The sequence below is a fragment of the Amyelois transitella genome, chromosome 15, assembly GCF_032362555.1.
Source record: "Amyelois transitella isolate CPQ chromosome 15, ilAmyTran1.1, whole genome shotgun sequence".
Lineage (NCBI taxonomy): Eukaryota > Metazoa > Arthropoda > Insecta > Lepidoptera > Pyralidae > Amyelois > Amyelois transitella.
This window is the reverse complement of record NC_083518.1, coordinates 15,765-30,729: the sequence shown is the minus strand read 5'-3', so window position 1 is coordinate 30,729 and position 14,965 is coordinate 15,765. Positions and strand designations below refer to the sequence as shown.

Here is a 14,965-nt window from a genome sequence, read left to right as displayed (position 1 = left end):
CCAAAATAACTATTCCACGCGGACGGAGTCGCGGGCACAGCTAGTTATAAATAATGGTGTAATACACTATTCGCTTCATTGGTGCTAGTGGCAACCGGAAAGAGGGTTGAAGTTGAACATTACGAGGTACCTACTTAGCACGTTTGGTACAAGGATCAACGATAAAAAAATACGGTCCAATTGAGAACCTGCTCCTTTTTTGAAGTCGGTTATATATGTAAATCGTGGATGAGTTTGAGTCGTCGCTCTCCCTCTTGGAGCCCTGGGCTGGAACTACTATACCCACACGCTAAACATGCACTACAACATTCTGTTTACACTATCGGCAGTTCAGTATTGTGAGACCTCGCTAAATAGATTTTATGCCCTCATTTTTAAAGAAATCGTTTGAACCGTTTTAAGAGAACATTCATACCATATAAGAGAACATTAATATTATTATATGTACTTATTTGATCGGTAAAAGATTTGTGTTTGGCTAAACGCTAAACGCTAAACAAACACAAATAAAAATGCAATTATGAACGAAGGCATTAAAAATATTGCGTTTATTTCTAAACTCGCCCATAAACAAGGAATTAACAATTTCATACTTTATAATTTATAAATAGAGCTTACATTATATTTATTATGTACACAGATGATTCATATCCCTAACAGAAAGGTACTTACAATTGCTTCTAAAATAAATGTAAACTGAAAGGTGTATGTATGTATTTGCTATTGTTCCGATCGCGTGGGGTAGATTAACCCATGCAAGTAGATCTACTACTTGCATGGGTTAATCTTCTCCACGCACGGGAACTGTGAAAACTTTAGAAGAAAAGATTAACAAGAAGTGACCATCACATAATCAATGTTCCTAATCATAATTGTAAAATATAGAACTTCGAAACGTATATTATAGTCGTAGGTAATAAAACCGTTTCAGTATCTGAGACAATGATCGTGATGCACAGAGTGGTGCAGCGGCGCGGCATTCTCCTTGTCGCGGGTGTAGTGCTGCGCGGCGGCGGCGGGCGGCGGCGGCGCGGGCGATGCGAACTCCGAGCCCAGCGGCGCGCCTTCGTACTCGTCGCCCGAGCCGTCCGACGCCTCCAGATAGCCGAAGAGCCGCGCCGCGCCGGCCGCACGCTGCTCCCGCCGCCGGGCCGCTACTCCCGCGCCCCCCGCACCGCCCGCACCGCCGCCCTCCACGCTGGCGCCGCCCGCGCCTGCCGCCACACCGGCGGTCGCGCCGCCGCCCGCGGTCGCTGAACTTGTAAACGCAATGCTGGTTGTGCGACCCACACTCGACGGTACTTTTAAGTTGCGACTCTCGATGTGACTGCGAAAATTAAATAATTTTTCAACAAAAACCTAATTATAACTTCCAAAGGCATATTAAGATAACTGGGGGAATACTAACTGGGCGTCTCGCAAATGATGTTGCAGTTGCACTTGGTCGTCGGCAAGATAGGGGCACTTGGCACACGCCTTCTTGTTGTGAACCTTGTGCACGTGCGTGGCGAGGCGCTCGGCGCGCGCCGCCTTGTACTCGCACAATGCGCACGCGAACGGTTTCAGGTGCGTGTTGAGGTGCCGCTTCAGGCACCAGTTGTCCACCCCGGACCACGAACAATAACAGCACGCGTAGCGTCGCTCGCCCTGTAAACCATCATTATTGTTTATGTTTATTATCACGATAATCACGAATATTTGCGTTGAAAAACTAAACATTTCTTCTTTTTCTACAGTGCAGTTATTTTAATTTGGGATTGGATGATTACCAAATAATATATAGGTATATAGGTACCTTACGACGGACACCAGCAGCGGTGCCGGGCGCGGCTGGTGGAGGGGCCAGGCTCGTGGCGGCGGCCTTATGTGGCGTCGAGGCAGATCCGGCGACCTCCGCCTTGCCAAGCGGCGCGCGCTCCAGCTTGACGGGCGGCGCGGGGGCGACCGCGGGCGGCGGGGCGGGCGCCGAGCGGTACTCGAGCTGGGCGACTGTCGCCACCGCGGCCACGACGGGAGCCGCGGGCGGTGGCTCCCCCGGCGGCTTGCTGTAATAGTGCAGTGCGGGCGCGGGTGGCGCCACCGCCGGTTGCGGCTTGGGCGGCGGAGCGCGCCGGATGCGGTTCAAATCATAGGGTTGGTCGCGATGCATGCGCAAGAAGTGCTTCTTGACGTGGTCAGCCCGGTTGAACTGCTTCTGGCAGAGATAGCAGTGGAAGGGTTTCTCGTCGCGGTGAATGTTCTCGTGTCGCGTGAACAAGTCGCGGCGATCCGTGGCGTACGGGCACGAGCCGCACGCGTACCGTTTGCCCGCCTCGCCGCCGCCCGCCGCCGCGCCCGCTGCGGCTGCCGCGGCGCTAACTTCAGCTTGTGTTTGTACGCTTTCATTACTGCCGCCGTTACTATTGCGTCTTTCATTTCGACTAGCATCAACCTAAAATAAAAAGTTTGGTTAAAATCAAACACACATGAGAAAACAAATTTTCTCTACTTGAATCCAAATTGTAACAAATTTAATAAGACTTTCTAAAAAGACTTTTTGCAGACAGCATTCAGTCGAACTACATTTTGCTGTCAATCACCTAATTGCTATAAGCAATTTGTGTTGTTGTTTCCTCTGCAGAATTCCATGCGCAATTTACTTTTTATTTTCTTTCGAAGAGGTGGATATATGCATCCCTAGACCAAAGGGCCGGAAAAATATTGGGAAAAAGAATAAGCATGGTCATATAACGTGACAATGCTATCAGCTCTCTGGACAATTACTGCGGGGCAACATTCTCCGCTCGGTGTCGTCTCTTCCTGTGCCCATATGAGCCCACTTTTTTGGAAGCCTGCGGCTGCCCGCCTAGACCCACTTCAATGTATCCAACGTTTTCTAACATTCGGTTTGCTATTTTGTATACTATACTTAGTAGTTTGGAATAACGTGTGTGGAACAACCTTGTTTTTGAGGCGCTGCAGATAGCGGGTGAGGTCGTCGAGTGCGGGGTTGTCCCGCAGCAGGTGGTCGGCGGCGGCGGGGTCCGAGTGGTGGTCCCGCGCCAGGTGCTGGCGCACGCCGCGCGCCCAGCCGGACGCGAACCCGCACCCGGGGACCGGGCACTGGAATGCGCGGGCCTGGGAAGCAACCGTATTTGTTACAATCACTGCGAAGCTTCATAATCATTTAAATCATAATTGCGATGTTCAAAAATTTTATTCTATATTATAGGATACTTCATACCACTTAGTAATTGTCATATCTTTTGGTTTCACAACATTGGTTGACGAAAAATAAATTACTTTAAGTTTATTGCCGCTTCCAAAGCGTCAGTGCAGAAGAAGCGGTGATGAACTGCACTGCAGCATTTTCTTCAACAACGTCAACTTCACAACTATCTAAACTTAGAATAGGAATTTGGACGAGATAATACATTGTTCAGATTAATTATGAGATTTTAATAAAAAATAAATTTTTTTTTTATGGATTACCTATTTTAAATAGATTTATGTACAGAGTGTACTGAATTTTGATTTTGGTTCAAATCAAACTACAATTCTTTATGAGGTTCCTGTGCCAAGCGCAAGCCAGATATTTTTATCATTCGGGTAATCATCAGTCCTATAATAAGCCTTCCCAAAAAGTACTTTCTTCACAGACTCTATGAATTTTTGGTTAGGCATATCAAGAAAAGACTCCAGCAACCTACTATATAATCGTATACAGTTCCCCATAAATGACTTACTGACTTTGCTAAGCCTATGATACGGCATGACTAATTTATGTTTATTACGTAAATTTCTATCAGTAGTGGCAGACAGTACTGATAGAGCTGATGTAATCCTATATGTGTCATATACCTACAAGCTTTCAATATAGAGAAGCATCTTAACCTGGGAGTGGGTTCCCAGCCAGTGCTCGGCGACCCTCGCCAGGAACCCCACGCACTCGCAGTCCGCGCACTTGAACAGGCGCTGCGCGGGGTTGTAGGCGGCGATGCGCGAGTGCGCCCACGCCAGCGGCTCCTCCGCCGCCGTCCAGCGGTCTTCGGCGGTCGGGTCCAGGCGCGGGGCGAAGTTGGCCTGAACATCATATTCAGCATAAATTTGTTCGTTAACGCATTAGCATGTTAAATTTTATTACCGTATTATAAATAAGTATATTTTACCTAACACACCACGTCATTGTTGTGTGGTATATGTGCGAAATTAAATCTATTTAACATACCTACACTTTTCGGCATGACTATTACATGAATGTGCAATTGAAACGATAGGTTGTATAAAAATAAATATTATAACATTTCTAGTTATAGTAACGCTGCGATTGAAATACACATAGGTTATAGGGGTTACTTGTTGTTTAGGAATCTGATTTAAATTAGTTGGCTTTAGTACAGGATGTTGAAATAGTTTGACAATATCAGGCGTAGCACCTGTAGTATTCCAGGAGGCGGGAAGCCATTCTGCATGAGCGCAGCGAGTCCCCAGGCCGTGATGTGCTCCTCGGGGCGCAGGTCGTCGTCCAGGTCGCGCTCGGCGGCCGGGAACTCCACCCCCACCACCCCCACGCTGGCCTCCTCGCCGTACAGCTTCTTGGTGATCTCCTTGAACATGTCCTCGCAGTCCATCGTCAGCGACGCCACGCTGCCCACTCCCGCGCCGCCCTCCATCGCGCTTTACTCGCGTCACAATCTGCAATTGTTAATGTTGTTTTTATAGAAATTAAAGATTTATATAATTAACATTGTTACAGTATATTTTATTAGAGCTATAACCTAATAGTACCTTCCCGAGAACAATCTCTTCAGATACTTATTCCTATTATAGATACCTAATCAAAACACACTAGCTAAGCGATATCTTTGTTGTACATTACAACCGGATATGTCCAAACGTGCATACGTATTGTATATCGGGGCTGCTTACGTATTGTTGTAAAAAGGTAAGAAATCAAAGTTATTGTCAAATTCAAATTTGCTACATAATGCTAAAGACTCGATTGGGTTTTAAACTTTAATCATTATGATACGAATAGTGAAATCAAAACAAAGGTAAATTATTTTGAATCTCGTAAATTAAGCATAATATTAGTGAAAGAAGTATAAGGAATCGTGGCTAGTGAAATGAGGAAGGCTCTCCTTTCCCTGCAAGAAACACGCTTTAATTTATGTATGATTATCAATCCCTCGGGAACTTTGGGTTAAAAAGTAGCCTATATGTTATTCTGGGTCTTCAGCTACCTACATAAATTTCATCGTAATCGGTTCAGTAGTTTTTGCGTGAAAGAGTAACAAACATCCATATTGATATACTCACAAACTTTCGCATTTATAATATTAGTAGGATAAAACTAATAAATACCAAATATGATAGTCTTGCAGTCCCTTAACAAAGGTTGGTTAACGACTAATAAATATTCGTAGCAATGTGATAATGAGTTGTCGTACAACCTACTGACTTTGCGAATAAACCTTGACATTTCCTTTTTAACGTGATAGGTATTTACAACATAGATACTCGTAGAAATACTGGATTTCTGTATTTAATACAGAGTTGAAATATTATTCCAATGGGGACGATATCGACCGACTGAAAGTTCATCAGTGAAGCTGATCTGAATGGAGATGAACTAGTAGAGTGTGACACGGGGATCGAGAGCGGTCGGGGTGGGTGTCGGCCCCCCCCGCCGCAGAGAGCGGCCGCCTGGCTGCGGTGGTCGCGCTCGGCACGACGGTTACCTCGCGGTGGCGGTGCGGGCGGTCGGCGGCTGGTCGGGCGCGGCGGCGGGCGCGGGGGGCGGCGGGGGCGCGCGGTCGATACTCGGCACGGCTGCGGGCGCGAGTGGCATCAGCATCGCGCGGCGCGCGGTCCGCGACTGAGCCACCCGCCGCCGCCCGCCGCCCGCCGCCCGCCGCCCATCGATCGCCTCCGCCCGCCCTCCCCTACCCATTCACAACCGTATTGACCGAGTACGTGGCTACGCCACGCAGCGAGGCCTCTTTGTCCGCTTTATTGCATTCCTTCGACGGTCTTTGTCTTCCTTGATCATGCGATTGTCAACTGATACATGTAAATCACATTATCTACAGAATATTAAAAAGAAAATTGCGCTTCCGTTTAATTTTATCATTTTAAACTTAGTGCTTACTTGACATACCAAGTACGCACTAACCTATTATTTTGTAAGATTTTCATTACAGCGCTAATCAATTCAGTACATTTTGTCTTCTTCCTCTTGGCGTTTCACCGCTTAAAAAATAGCCCGAGGTGCGCTTTTTGACAATAATCCTGGATTGGGTAAGCCAGGTTTTTACACGAAGAGGCTTCCGCCTGATCTCCGCATTCTTTTCATGGCAACTTAACTCACATTGGATTATTCCCGAAGTCGCCTTTACGAGATCTATTGGAGAGAGATGACGGACCATTCTGAAGTGCAAGCAACCACACGGCAAAGTATCAGTACATACGTTATAGGGTGTATTAGTTTTGTCAACAATTTTGAGTGAGTTTGACCAAAACCTACCTGTAAGCCAGATTAGGTCTGAAGTGCTACACAGCTTTCATATGACCTTCACTTTTACTTTGTTAAATAAAAATCCCTAAGTTAAATTATTCTCAAAATAAGTTCTCACCCCATCCCAACTTAGAATAACTTGTACTCTTGTACTTGATACTTGATAGCTCTGTGATTTGAAAGTGATGTTCTTGTACATTACAATTGTACAATTATCAGTATTAGAACACAGCAACTGCTGCTTCCTAAAGTACCCTAGTAGGTACATAAATTTCGTTTATTGCCTTTATCTTAAAACGAAAAATACCCTGTGTTCTTACACCTATTTTAATATAGAAAAAGGGGTTCCAACTTTATAAAGGGGAACAATAATTTTTCGTCATCAGTCCGTCGCAAATTTGTGAATTAGATTAACTTCAACAAAATTTTTAAAATAGAATTTTAGGTCAAATGTAATTTGTTGACGTAATTATTATATATTTAAACTATATTTATTGATGTCATGACCGAGAGAAATAATTATAGCGTCTATTTCAGATACCCTCAATAACTACAGATATTGAGGGTATCTCAGACAGACGGCGGACTGGAAGTCACATCTCTCTCATAGCACCAGTATCGCAGTATAGCAGGCATGCGCAGTAGCATGTCGTAGCCCGTAGCTCTGCGTAGCGCGGGTCGTAGCGCGGGTCGTAGCGCGGGTCGTAGCGCGGCGTAGCTCCCGTGTCTCGCCACGGGCATGTCTCGCCATGCGCTAGGCGAGGGCTCAATGCTGCGACAACCCACGCGGTATAGTGAGCGTCAATCTGGAATATCGATTTCAATACAATTCTCAATTTTGTCACAACACAATAATAATAATCAGATTAGGTAACTTTTGTTTTGAGTATTTTGTATATCAAAGATAATAATCCTGAAAACCCTATCCAGACAGTTACTATTTTTTCCGAATTTCATCGGTGTCTTAGATATGCAGGATTAAGAAATAAATAAATGCCGTGTGGTTCCCGGCACCAATATAAAAAAGAACAGGACCACTCTATCTCTTTCACACGGATGTCGTAAAAGGCTACTAAGGGATAGGATAAAGTTTATAACTTAAGATTATTCTTTGAGGCGATGTGCTAGCAAGTAGCAACCTGTCACTTATTAGATCTCAACTCTATTATTAAGCCAAACAGCAGAACGCGACCTATAAGTCTTTTCAAGACTGTTGACTCTGTCTACCCCGTAAGGAATATAAACATGATTATATGTATGTACACAAGAAATAAATCTTAAAATTTCGAGTACTTAAATATAAAAAGGGTCACATTTTGAGACAAGAGCTTGAGAGAATTTGTATGTAAATTTTCTAATAATAAGTGTTCATGGCTTTTGTTTCAGTGACAAACGAGAGTTCCAACATGTACCATTTCATCAGCCGTCCGTCCGGCGTCCGGCGAGCGGAGCAGCGTGCGGCGCATATCCGGTTCCGGATCCGGCCGCCGCGCGCTGTCCCCCTCTCCCCCCACCCCCCACTACACACACCTGTCGACGGCTATGCATAGATTACATCAACAGATTTTTATGAAAAACACTTTGTTCCTCATTCAGGTGATGTAAAAACTTTTTTACATAGCTATAAGTAAACCTATAAGTAAACAAATCATGTAAATTACGTTCATTTATTTTTAAAGATGTTTTCTCCTCGCCCTTCTTCGTCTCATCATTCTTAGCTTGTTTACATGCCGGGTAGTTAGCGGCCTGGTAGCGGACACAAAACGTAATCTATGCCAGCTGCTCTGGAAAAGGCATACAAACTTGAGAGCTTCCTTTGAGACAAAAGGGTAGCAATTCGTTACTGTTTTTAAATTTCAAATGCAATAAAAATTGCCATTGTATCTTGTGGTCATATCATACGTGTATATATATGCGTGTATATCAAGCGGGGCTAGCGTGGCACGCGCGACGTCGTTTTGTCGCGCGATATATGTAGCTACTATCGCTGTTCCGCTGTTTATTATGACGCGGCATGGGACAGCGACAGTTTATCGCGCGATTGAAACGTCGTCATGCATGCCACGCTCGCCCCGCCGATCATATAAAGGGTACACCACCCACCACCACCCACGGCTCTACCAACCTTCCGGTTATCGTCGCCGACTCATGTTCGGAGTGCGCTGCTCTCGAGTTTCCTCTCTTACAGCGCACCTTTCTTGACTCCCTACAAAATCTTATTAGTGTCTTTTAGTTGTGTGTTACTCACCCCCCTTCTAGGGGGCTGAAGATAAACGTTACGCCTCCCGTAGCCATGCCATCGCCGAATGGTTGCCCTTATTTGTTACCCTGAAGACTTTTTTTTGTTTGACACTAAAAATATGTATAAATAAAACCCTATATCAAATGGTAAATTTTTCTTGTGTATGCAATTAGATAGCAATGTGTGAAAGGTGTCGGTCTGGATGCGACAGCCGCGGGGTGTCAAGTAGAGCCGCAGCCGGAGCACGCAGCGCGGCAGGTATCGACGGCGGCGCGCGGCGGGCGGTGCGCGTGCGCGCGAGGGCGGGCGGGGCGCGGGGGCGGCGCGCGGCGCGGTCGATGGTCAGTCGCGCCCCGACCGCGGCCCGTCCCCGTGCAGCCCTCGCCGCCGTCGCCGCGCCCGCAGCCGCCGCCGGCCGCGCGCTCGCCGCATGCCGCGCCCGCGCCCGCGCCCCCGCTAGCGCCGGCGTGGCCGGCGAGCCGCCCGCCGCCGCTCAGCCCGACCGCCCGCCGCCGGCAGGTGAGCGACGCCGCATCGATCGCCGCCGCCCCGCGCGCTGGCCGCGCCGACACCGCACAGTCGTCGCCTCGGCCAAAATCGTTCAATGGACGATGACGTAGCCGTTTCTCTCAATTGATAGCACATTAAAGTGACGAATGATTATTGACGTGAGATTTAAAAAATGTGCAATTAGTAGTAATCGATCATGATATCTGCAATGTAGAGTACATTTTTGTCATTATTCTGCTGCGCGGTAAACGGCGAAAACTGGTACGCGCAGCGCGTGGCGGTACAGACACGCCCGCGGCCAGCGCGGTGGTCGCTTGTTTACAATCAGCGCGGACGGCGGACGGCGCACAGATTTAGCGGCGGCCTGTAAACACGCGCACTCGTCGCCTCAATGAGAGCGCGCAAACTATAAATACGCGCACCCGCGCGCCGCTCTGCCCCCGCTGCCGCCCGCGCCGGTGACCCTCACCCACTGCCCCCGGGGCTGTGCTGGCGGTGCAGCGGCCGCGCCTTGCGCCGGCGCCGCGCCCGCCCCTCCCCAACCAATATGCATCGAGTCATTTGACAAATTTTGTAAAACTAGTATACCCTTTGAAGTAGCAATTTTCAATTCACAACAATAACCCAGCACCGAACATACCGTGTGTTTCCCGGCACATTAGAATAGCACCTAAGAGAATAAGCAAATTTATCAGATATAGGCATGTAGGCATGTAGATCCTATGCGATACAACCACTATTAAACTAAGTAATTTTATACAATACCAATATCTCCTACCCATAATCTGAAAATCTAAGTCGGTAGTTATAAAGAGATATGAAGTTCTCTCAGAAATAGGCTTTGAATCTTTTCGTAGTAGCATTGCCTCAGAGGCAAATTAATGCAAAACATATTCTGCGGTATATTATCCCTTGCAAGGTAGACAGAGCCAACGGTCTTGAAAAGTTTGGTATGCTAGCCCATCGCCTAAAAGAAGAATCCCTAGTTCATAAGCTTTTCCCTTAGTCGCCTTTACGACATCCATGAGTAAGAAATGGAGTTGTCCTACTCTTTTTTGAATTAATTTCTGAATTTGTAAATCAATCGATACTTCATTGAAAAGTGTTACCGAAAGATGATGTTAGCTACCAGTGGGAACAAACTGTATAATGATTTTCACTACCCTTTCACTTAGGGTTGCCAACCATACTTTATAATAACGTATTCTACTTTATTTTTGATAATAATACTTTATACTTTTGCATACAAATAAAGTATGCGAAAATACATTATTTCCAACTTTTACTGTGGTGCGTAAAACAAAACACTCATTATTTATTTATTTATTTACATTTAAATTTTGATTTCAAACAACCTTCGAAACATTTAAAGGTTGCAAGAAATTGTTAGCATGTGATAAAAGCACACAAAAATACGTTTTTAAGGCAATAAAACCATAAAATTTGAAAAATACTTTTTTATCTTCCAAATACATTATTCTTTCCCATTCAAACAATTTTATACGTTTTTTTTTTGTAAATAAAAGTTGGCAACCCTACTTTCACTTAAATCTAAAATGTATAGATAAACCCATTGCCTCTGAATTGGTGCACATTACATAATACCATATCCGCCACGCAGCTGCTTTTTGACGAGCAAAATTAAAATATTATTATCAAAGAAAAGTTTTCAAGTAGAAATTGTTTGGAGGAGGTCTATCAAAGAAATCCAGATGATGCCTTTGTGTGTGAGATGGGGTGAACATTGCTTAGTATATTATTTGTGAGTGCTGTGGCTCATTCCAGATGTGCAGCTTGTCAGCGCTGGCGCGCGGCTGCCGGCCCGCGCCCGCCGCCAAGCCGTGCTGTCTGTGCTGGTGCTGCTGCTGCTCCTGTAGTTGGTGAGTGTGCGGCTGTTACACCACACTTGGTGAGCTAAGGCTAGTCTAAACTAAACAAATGACCGTCGTCCACAAATCGACTAAACTTTAGCGAAACCTGGCGGCCGTCATCTGTTACATCGTAGGAGAGTAGACATTGTCAGCCTAAACGTCTAATCTATCGACAAATCTCGCCAAGAAATAGACTACCGTAGAGTGGTTCAACTTTACTCCAATATTTGCTCCAAAAAAAATTAATTATGAATATTGTTTTGATTATTAATGATGAATAGACACCGAAGTATTTATTTGAAGAATATTATATTATGTAACACATTTTTGAAGTTAAATCAGCGCAATTAAGCATTCCATAATATATATAAAACTACGAATAAGGAGAAAAGTTACCCATGGTTATGTTATGCATAACTATGCTCCTATAGGTACATTTCACGACCAATCTTCATTGTAGAAGCTTTTTGAGCAATATTATGCCTTGCTTTTTAAAACTATGCTCCAGTAATGTTACGTTTTACCTTTTTTATAGTAACAAGTGTCGAAAAATTTGAAAAATCAAAATAAACCATATTTATAAGAGAAGTTATGTTATATTTCTTCACTCATAAATAAATATTTTTGGGTGCGTTCACAATTGAATTTAATGTCGCACCTTTTGGGACATATCAAGCGACAAAACATTTCAGAAAATTGGAGCATAATTAACCTTAAAGGAGCAAAGTAGGAACATTTTACGGTAGGTACTTCATACAAAACGCATCCTAGATTGAGATCTAGCGCAGAATAAAACATTCAGTTATTTGTGATTGTCGCCAAAATAATAATTTTATTTATGTTTGTTTCAGGGCAAAGTGGTGAGTTGTGAACTCCAACACCGGCCCCGCGCCCCCCGCACCCCCGCGCCCGGCACCCTGCTTCACATTTTGTACAGCAAAGCAATTCCAAATATAAAGCAAATAGTGACTGATGTCGCTCAATTATATATTCAACTGTTTTACCTTAAGCTTTGTCAGATCATCGTGATTTGTGATATTTTGAATATTTTTGGGGCCATTCTTGGAAAATGTTTCTACTTAAATTACGAAATAGTGAATGTCGTATGACTTCACCTAGTAAGGTGAACTTTAACCCTAAGTATATAATAAGAATAGGATAGGATTCGAAGCATAACAGCCAAGAAAGGAGTACTTACCAGGCAGTAACAAGAGCATTTGCATTTCATGAAATAAAAAAAGTAAGATATTAGATTTTATCGTCCGTCAAGTCTTGCAAACTATCACATATTACATAGTTAGTTCAGGATGTATATGTAGCCAAAGAGCAGAGAGGTGAATGTGGTGACATTGGACTGTTGGTGTTGCAGCCTGGCGGCGCGCGGGTCGGAGGGCGGCCCGGGCAAGAAGCCGCGCGAGCCCGGGCCCCAGGATCCCCTGCTGGCCGACGGCGACGCGCCGTGAGTACCATTGTTTATTGCCAAATCGTACACAACTTGCTAGGAGAACAGCACCAAACAATCAAAAGAGATGACTACTGTATATCGTGGAAGAAGAGTAATCAACGCGATCTTTTTTTACAATTTCTGGCCCACTGAAGTCTGCTATCCGTATCCTTATAAGCCTCAAACGCCATAAATAATTTTAATTTACATTATAATTTTCTTTTGCAGCGTGCTGTTTTGAAATACTCTTAAGTAAATAATAACGTGCAGAAAATAAATTAGCTGTATTAAAATACTTGCAACTTTATATTTAATCCAGTATTTAAAAAATAAACCTGCACTACGATTAAAAAAATGCATTCAAATTCATGTAGGTACCTACATGTTTGTAATTAATGGAAATCGGAATAACCTTTCAAATTTAATTCAAAGTCATATAATCAAATGTAATTTCACATACTCTATACCTTCCTTTTACCACTAAATCATGTCGGATAGTAGGTATAACAAAATTTTGACTTGGAAAGTTAACTGACTACGTGTGTTGTGTTGCAGCCCTACCCTGGAGGAGATTCAGAGCTGGGGCCAGTCGTTCGACCGCCTCATGCGAAGTGCTGGTCAGTCGTTTTTGGTTTTCCTTGCATCTAGATTTATTGACTCCTCGGACATACAGACACTTGTTCTTACTTACTACAAGAACAAGTGTCTGTATGTCATGTGTATTCTTACTTATCCCGGAGGGCTTATTAATTTTTTTCGGCAGTTATATATATTAGAATGTACATTACACTCTGTATGTATGTGTATCATTGTTGCAGCCGGGCGCAAGGTGTTCAGAGATTTCCTTCGTGGCGAATACAGCGAGGAGAACATCATGTTCTGGCTCGCGTGCGAGGAGCTCAAGCGGGAGACCGACCCTGACGCCGTCGAGGAGAAGGCGCGTTTCATTTACGAGGACTACATTTCCATACTCTCGCCCAAAGAGGTCAGCTGTAGTTATAATGCGAGGACTGTACTGTGCATTAGTTGAACGAAGACTGATCCAATTGATTGTTTGCAGGTGTCGTTGGATTCGCGGGTGCGGGAGGTGGTGAACCGCAACATGGTGGAGCCCACGCCGCACACGTTCGACGAGGCGCAGCTGCAGATCTACACGCTGATGCACCGGGACTCGTACCCGCGGTTCGTCAACTCGCCGCTGTACAAGGCGCTGGCGCGGCTGTCCACGTCGGAGGCCGCGGCGTCCCCCGCGCCGGCCCCCGCCCCCGCCCCCGCCCCCGCCGCGGCCTCGCCGCAGTGACGGCGACCGCGGCGACGCGCGGCGCGTGTCCGTGGGGCGCGCCGCGGTCCGAGAGCCACCGAGACCCCGTCGGGATACTAGTGTCCTCGCGAGTATATTTTCTATTCTGTATATAGCCTCGATATACTTTAATTGAACGGGTACTAATTTTGTATATAGTTAGGTTAAGTGTAAGAGTAGGTGCGCGCGCGCCCGCCGCCGCGGCAACTTCGCTGGTCCACCGGCCGCTCCGCGCCGGGCTCGGCCGACGCGGCGCCCGCCTCGCCGTCACCCTCTCCCGTTTCCTTATCGATGCACTTTCTAGTTAGAAGCAATAAAAGGTGGACCAATTAAGTTTGCCGATGACGAGTCAACGAATAAATTTGTTCATGTAAACCAATTGTTTTATTTATTACGCCATCTTTGTAAAAAAGCCATAAAAATATCAATAATGTTAAATTGTTTAATTCTGTAACAATTTTAAAATCATCCTTCACTTGGGTATAGGAGAAAAAAAATTAGAATGTATCAGTTAAATATATAATTTTTGAAGAGTTCCAAATGGGATTAAAAATACCGGAGATTATATAATACTGAATATTGCTCGATGAAGAGTATAATTATAATAATGAATATGTATGTCTTGAAGTGTCGCTTATTATTTTTGGGATTTGTAAAATAAAAATACGGAGCTGTTTTTGAATAAAATTTTGACTTTAATTCGTAAATGGAAAAGAAAAAACAAAACACAATCGGACGCGTGTATTGCGTCAATGCGGCACAAAGGAATCCTCCTTTGTATACATCCGTATATGAGCTTCAACAATGTAATACAAATAGAAAAATATCAGATCAGATCATAAACACAAAAGGATTGACTTTTTATGGCAGAGTACAGAGGCAGAGTACAGAGCCTTTATCCCTGATATCCCTCTGTCTATCCCTTCTGGAAAGTGATATGACACTATTTAAAAAAAAAAACAAAGAAAATATACAAAAAAAAAAAAAAAGAAACTTACTGAAAATAAAGTCACAGTTAGTAAATAAAAATAGATGGCGCTGATCTAAAATAAAACACGATATGGTTTCGCTTTAAACATTTTTAAATGAGAATAGGTTGCTC

General features: G+C 44.6%; 2 protein-coding genes across 2 annotated transcripts; one reads left to right on the top strand and one right to left on the bottom strand.

The window, feature by feature from the left end:
- Positions 1 to 567: 567 nt before the first annotated feature.
- On the bottom strand, positions 568 to 5,946 carry LOC106136464 (protein charlatan). Its single transcript, XM_060948302.1, has 7 exons — positions 5,721 to 5,946; positions 4,416 to 4,674; positions 3,874 to 4,062; positions 2,941 to 3,117; positions 1,796 to 2,431; positions 1,409 to 1,647; positions 568 to 1,327 (listed from the first exon to the last, which is right to left on the bottom strand). Exons 2-7 carry the CDS (start codon positions 4,650 to 4,652, stop codon positions 928 to 930), a joined length of 1,878 nt encoding a protein of 625 aa, XP_060804285.1. The 5' UTR covers positions 4,653 to 4,674; positions 5,721 to 5,946; the 3' UTR covers positions 568 to 927.
- A 4,879-nt stretch (positions 5,947 to 10,825) lies between these two features.
- On the top strand, positions 10,826 to 14,212 carry LOC106136484 (regulator of G-protein signaling 17). The gene is made up of 6 exons (XM_013337049.2): positions 10,826 to 11,128; positions 11,971 to 11,979; positions 12,489 to 12,578; positions 13,119 to 13,180; positions 13,382 to 13,548; positions 13,624 to 14,212. The coding sequence occupies exons 1-6, from the start codon at positions 11,034 to 11,036 to the stop codon at positions 13,861 to 13,863; spliced, it is 663 nt and encodes a 220-aa protein (XP_013192503.2). The 5' UTR covers positions 10,826 to 11,033; the 3' UTR covers positions 13,864 to 14,212.
- The last annotated feature ends 753 nt before the right edge of the window (positions 14,213 to 14,965 follow it).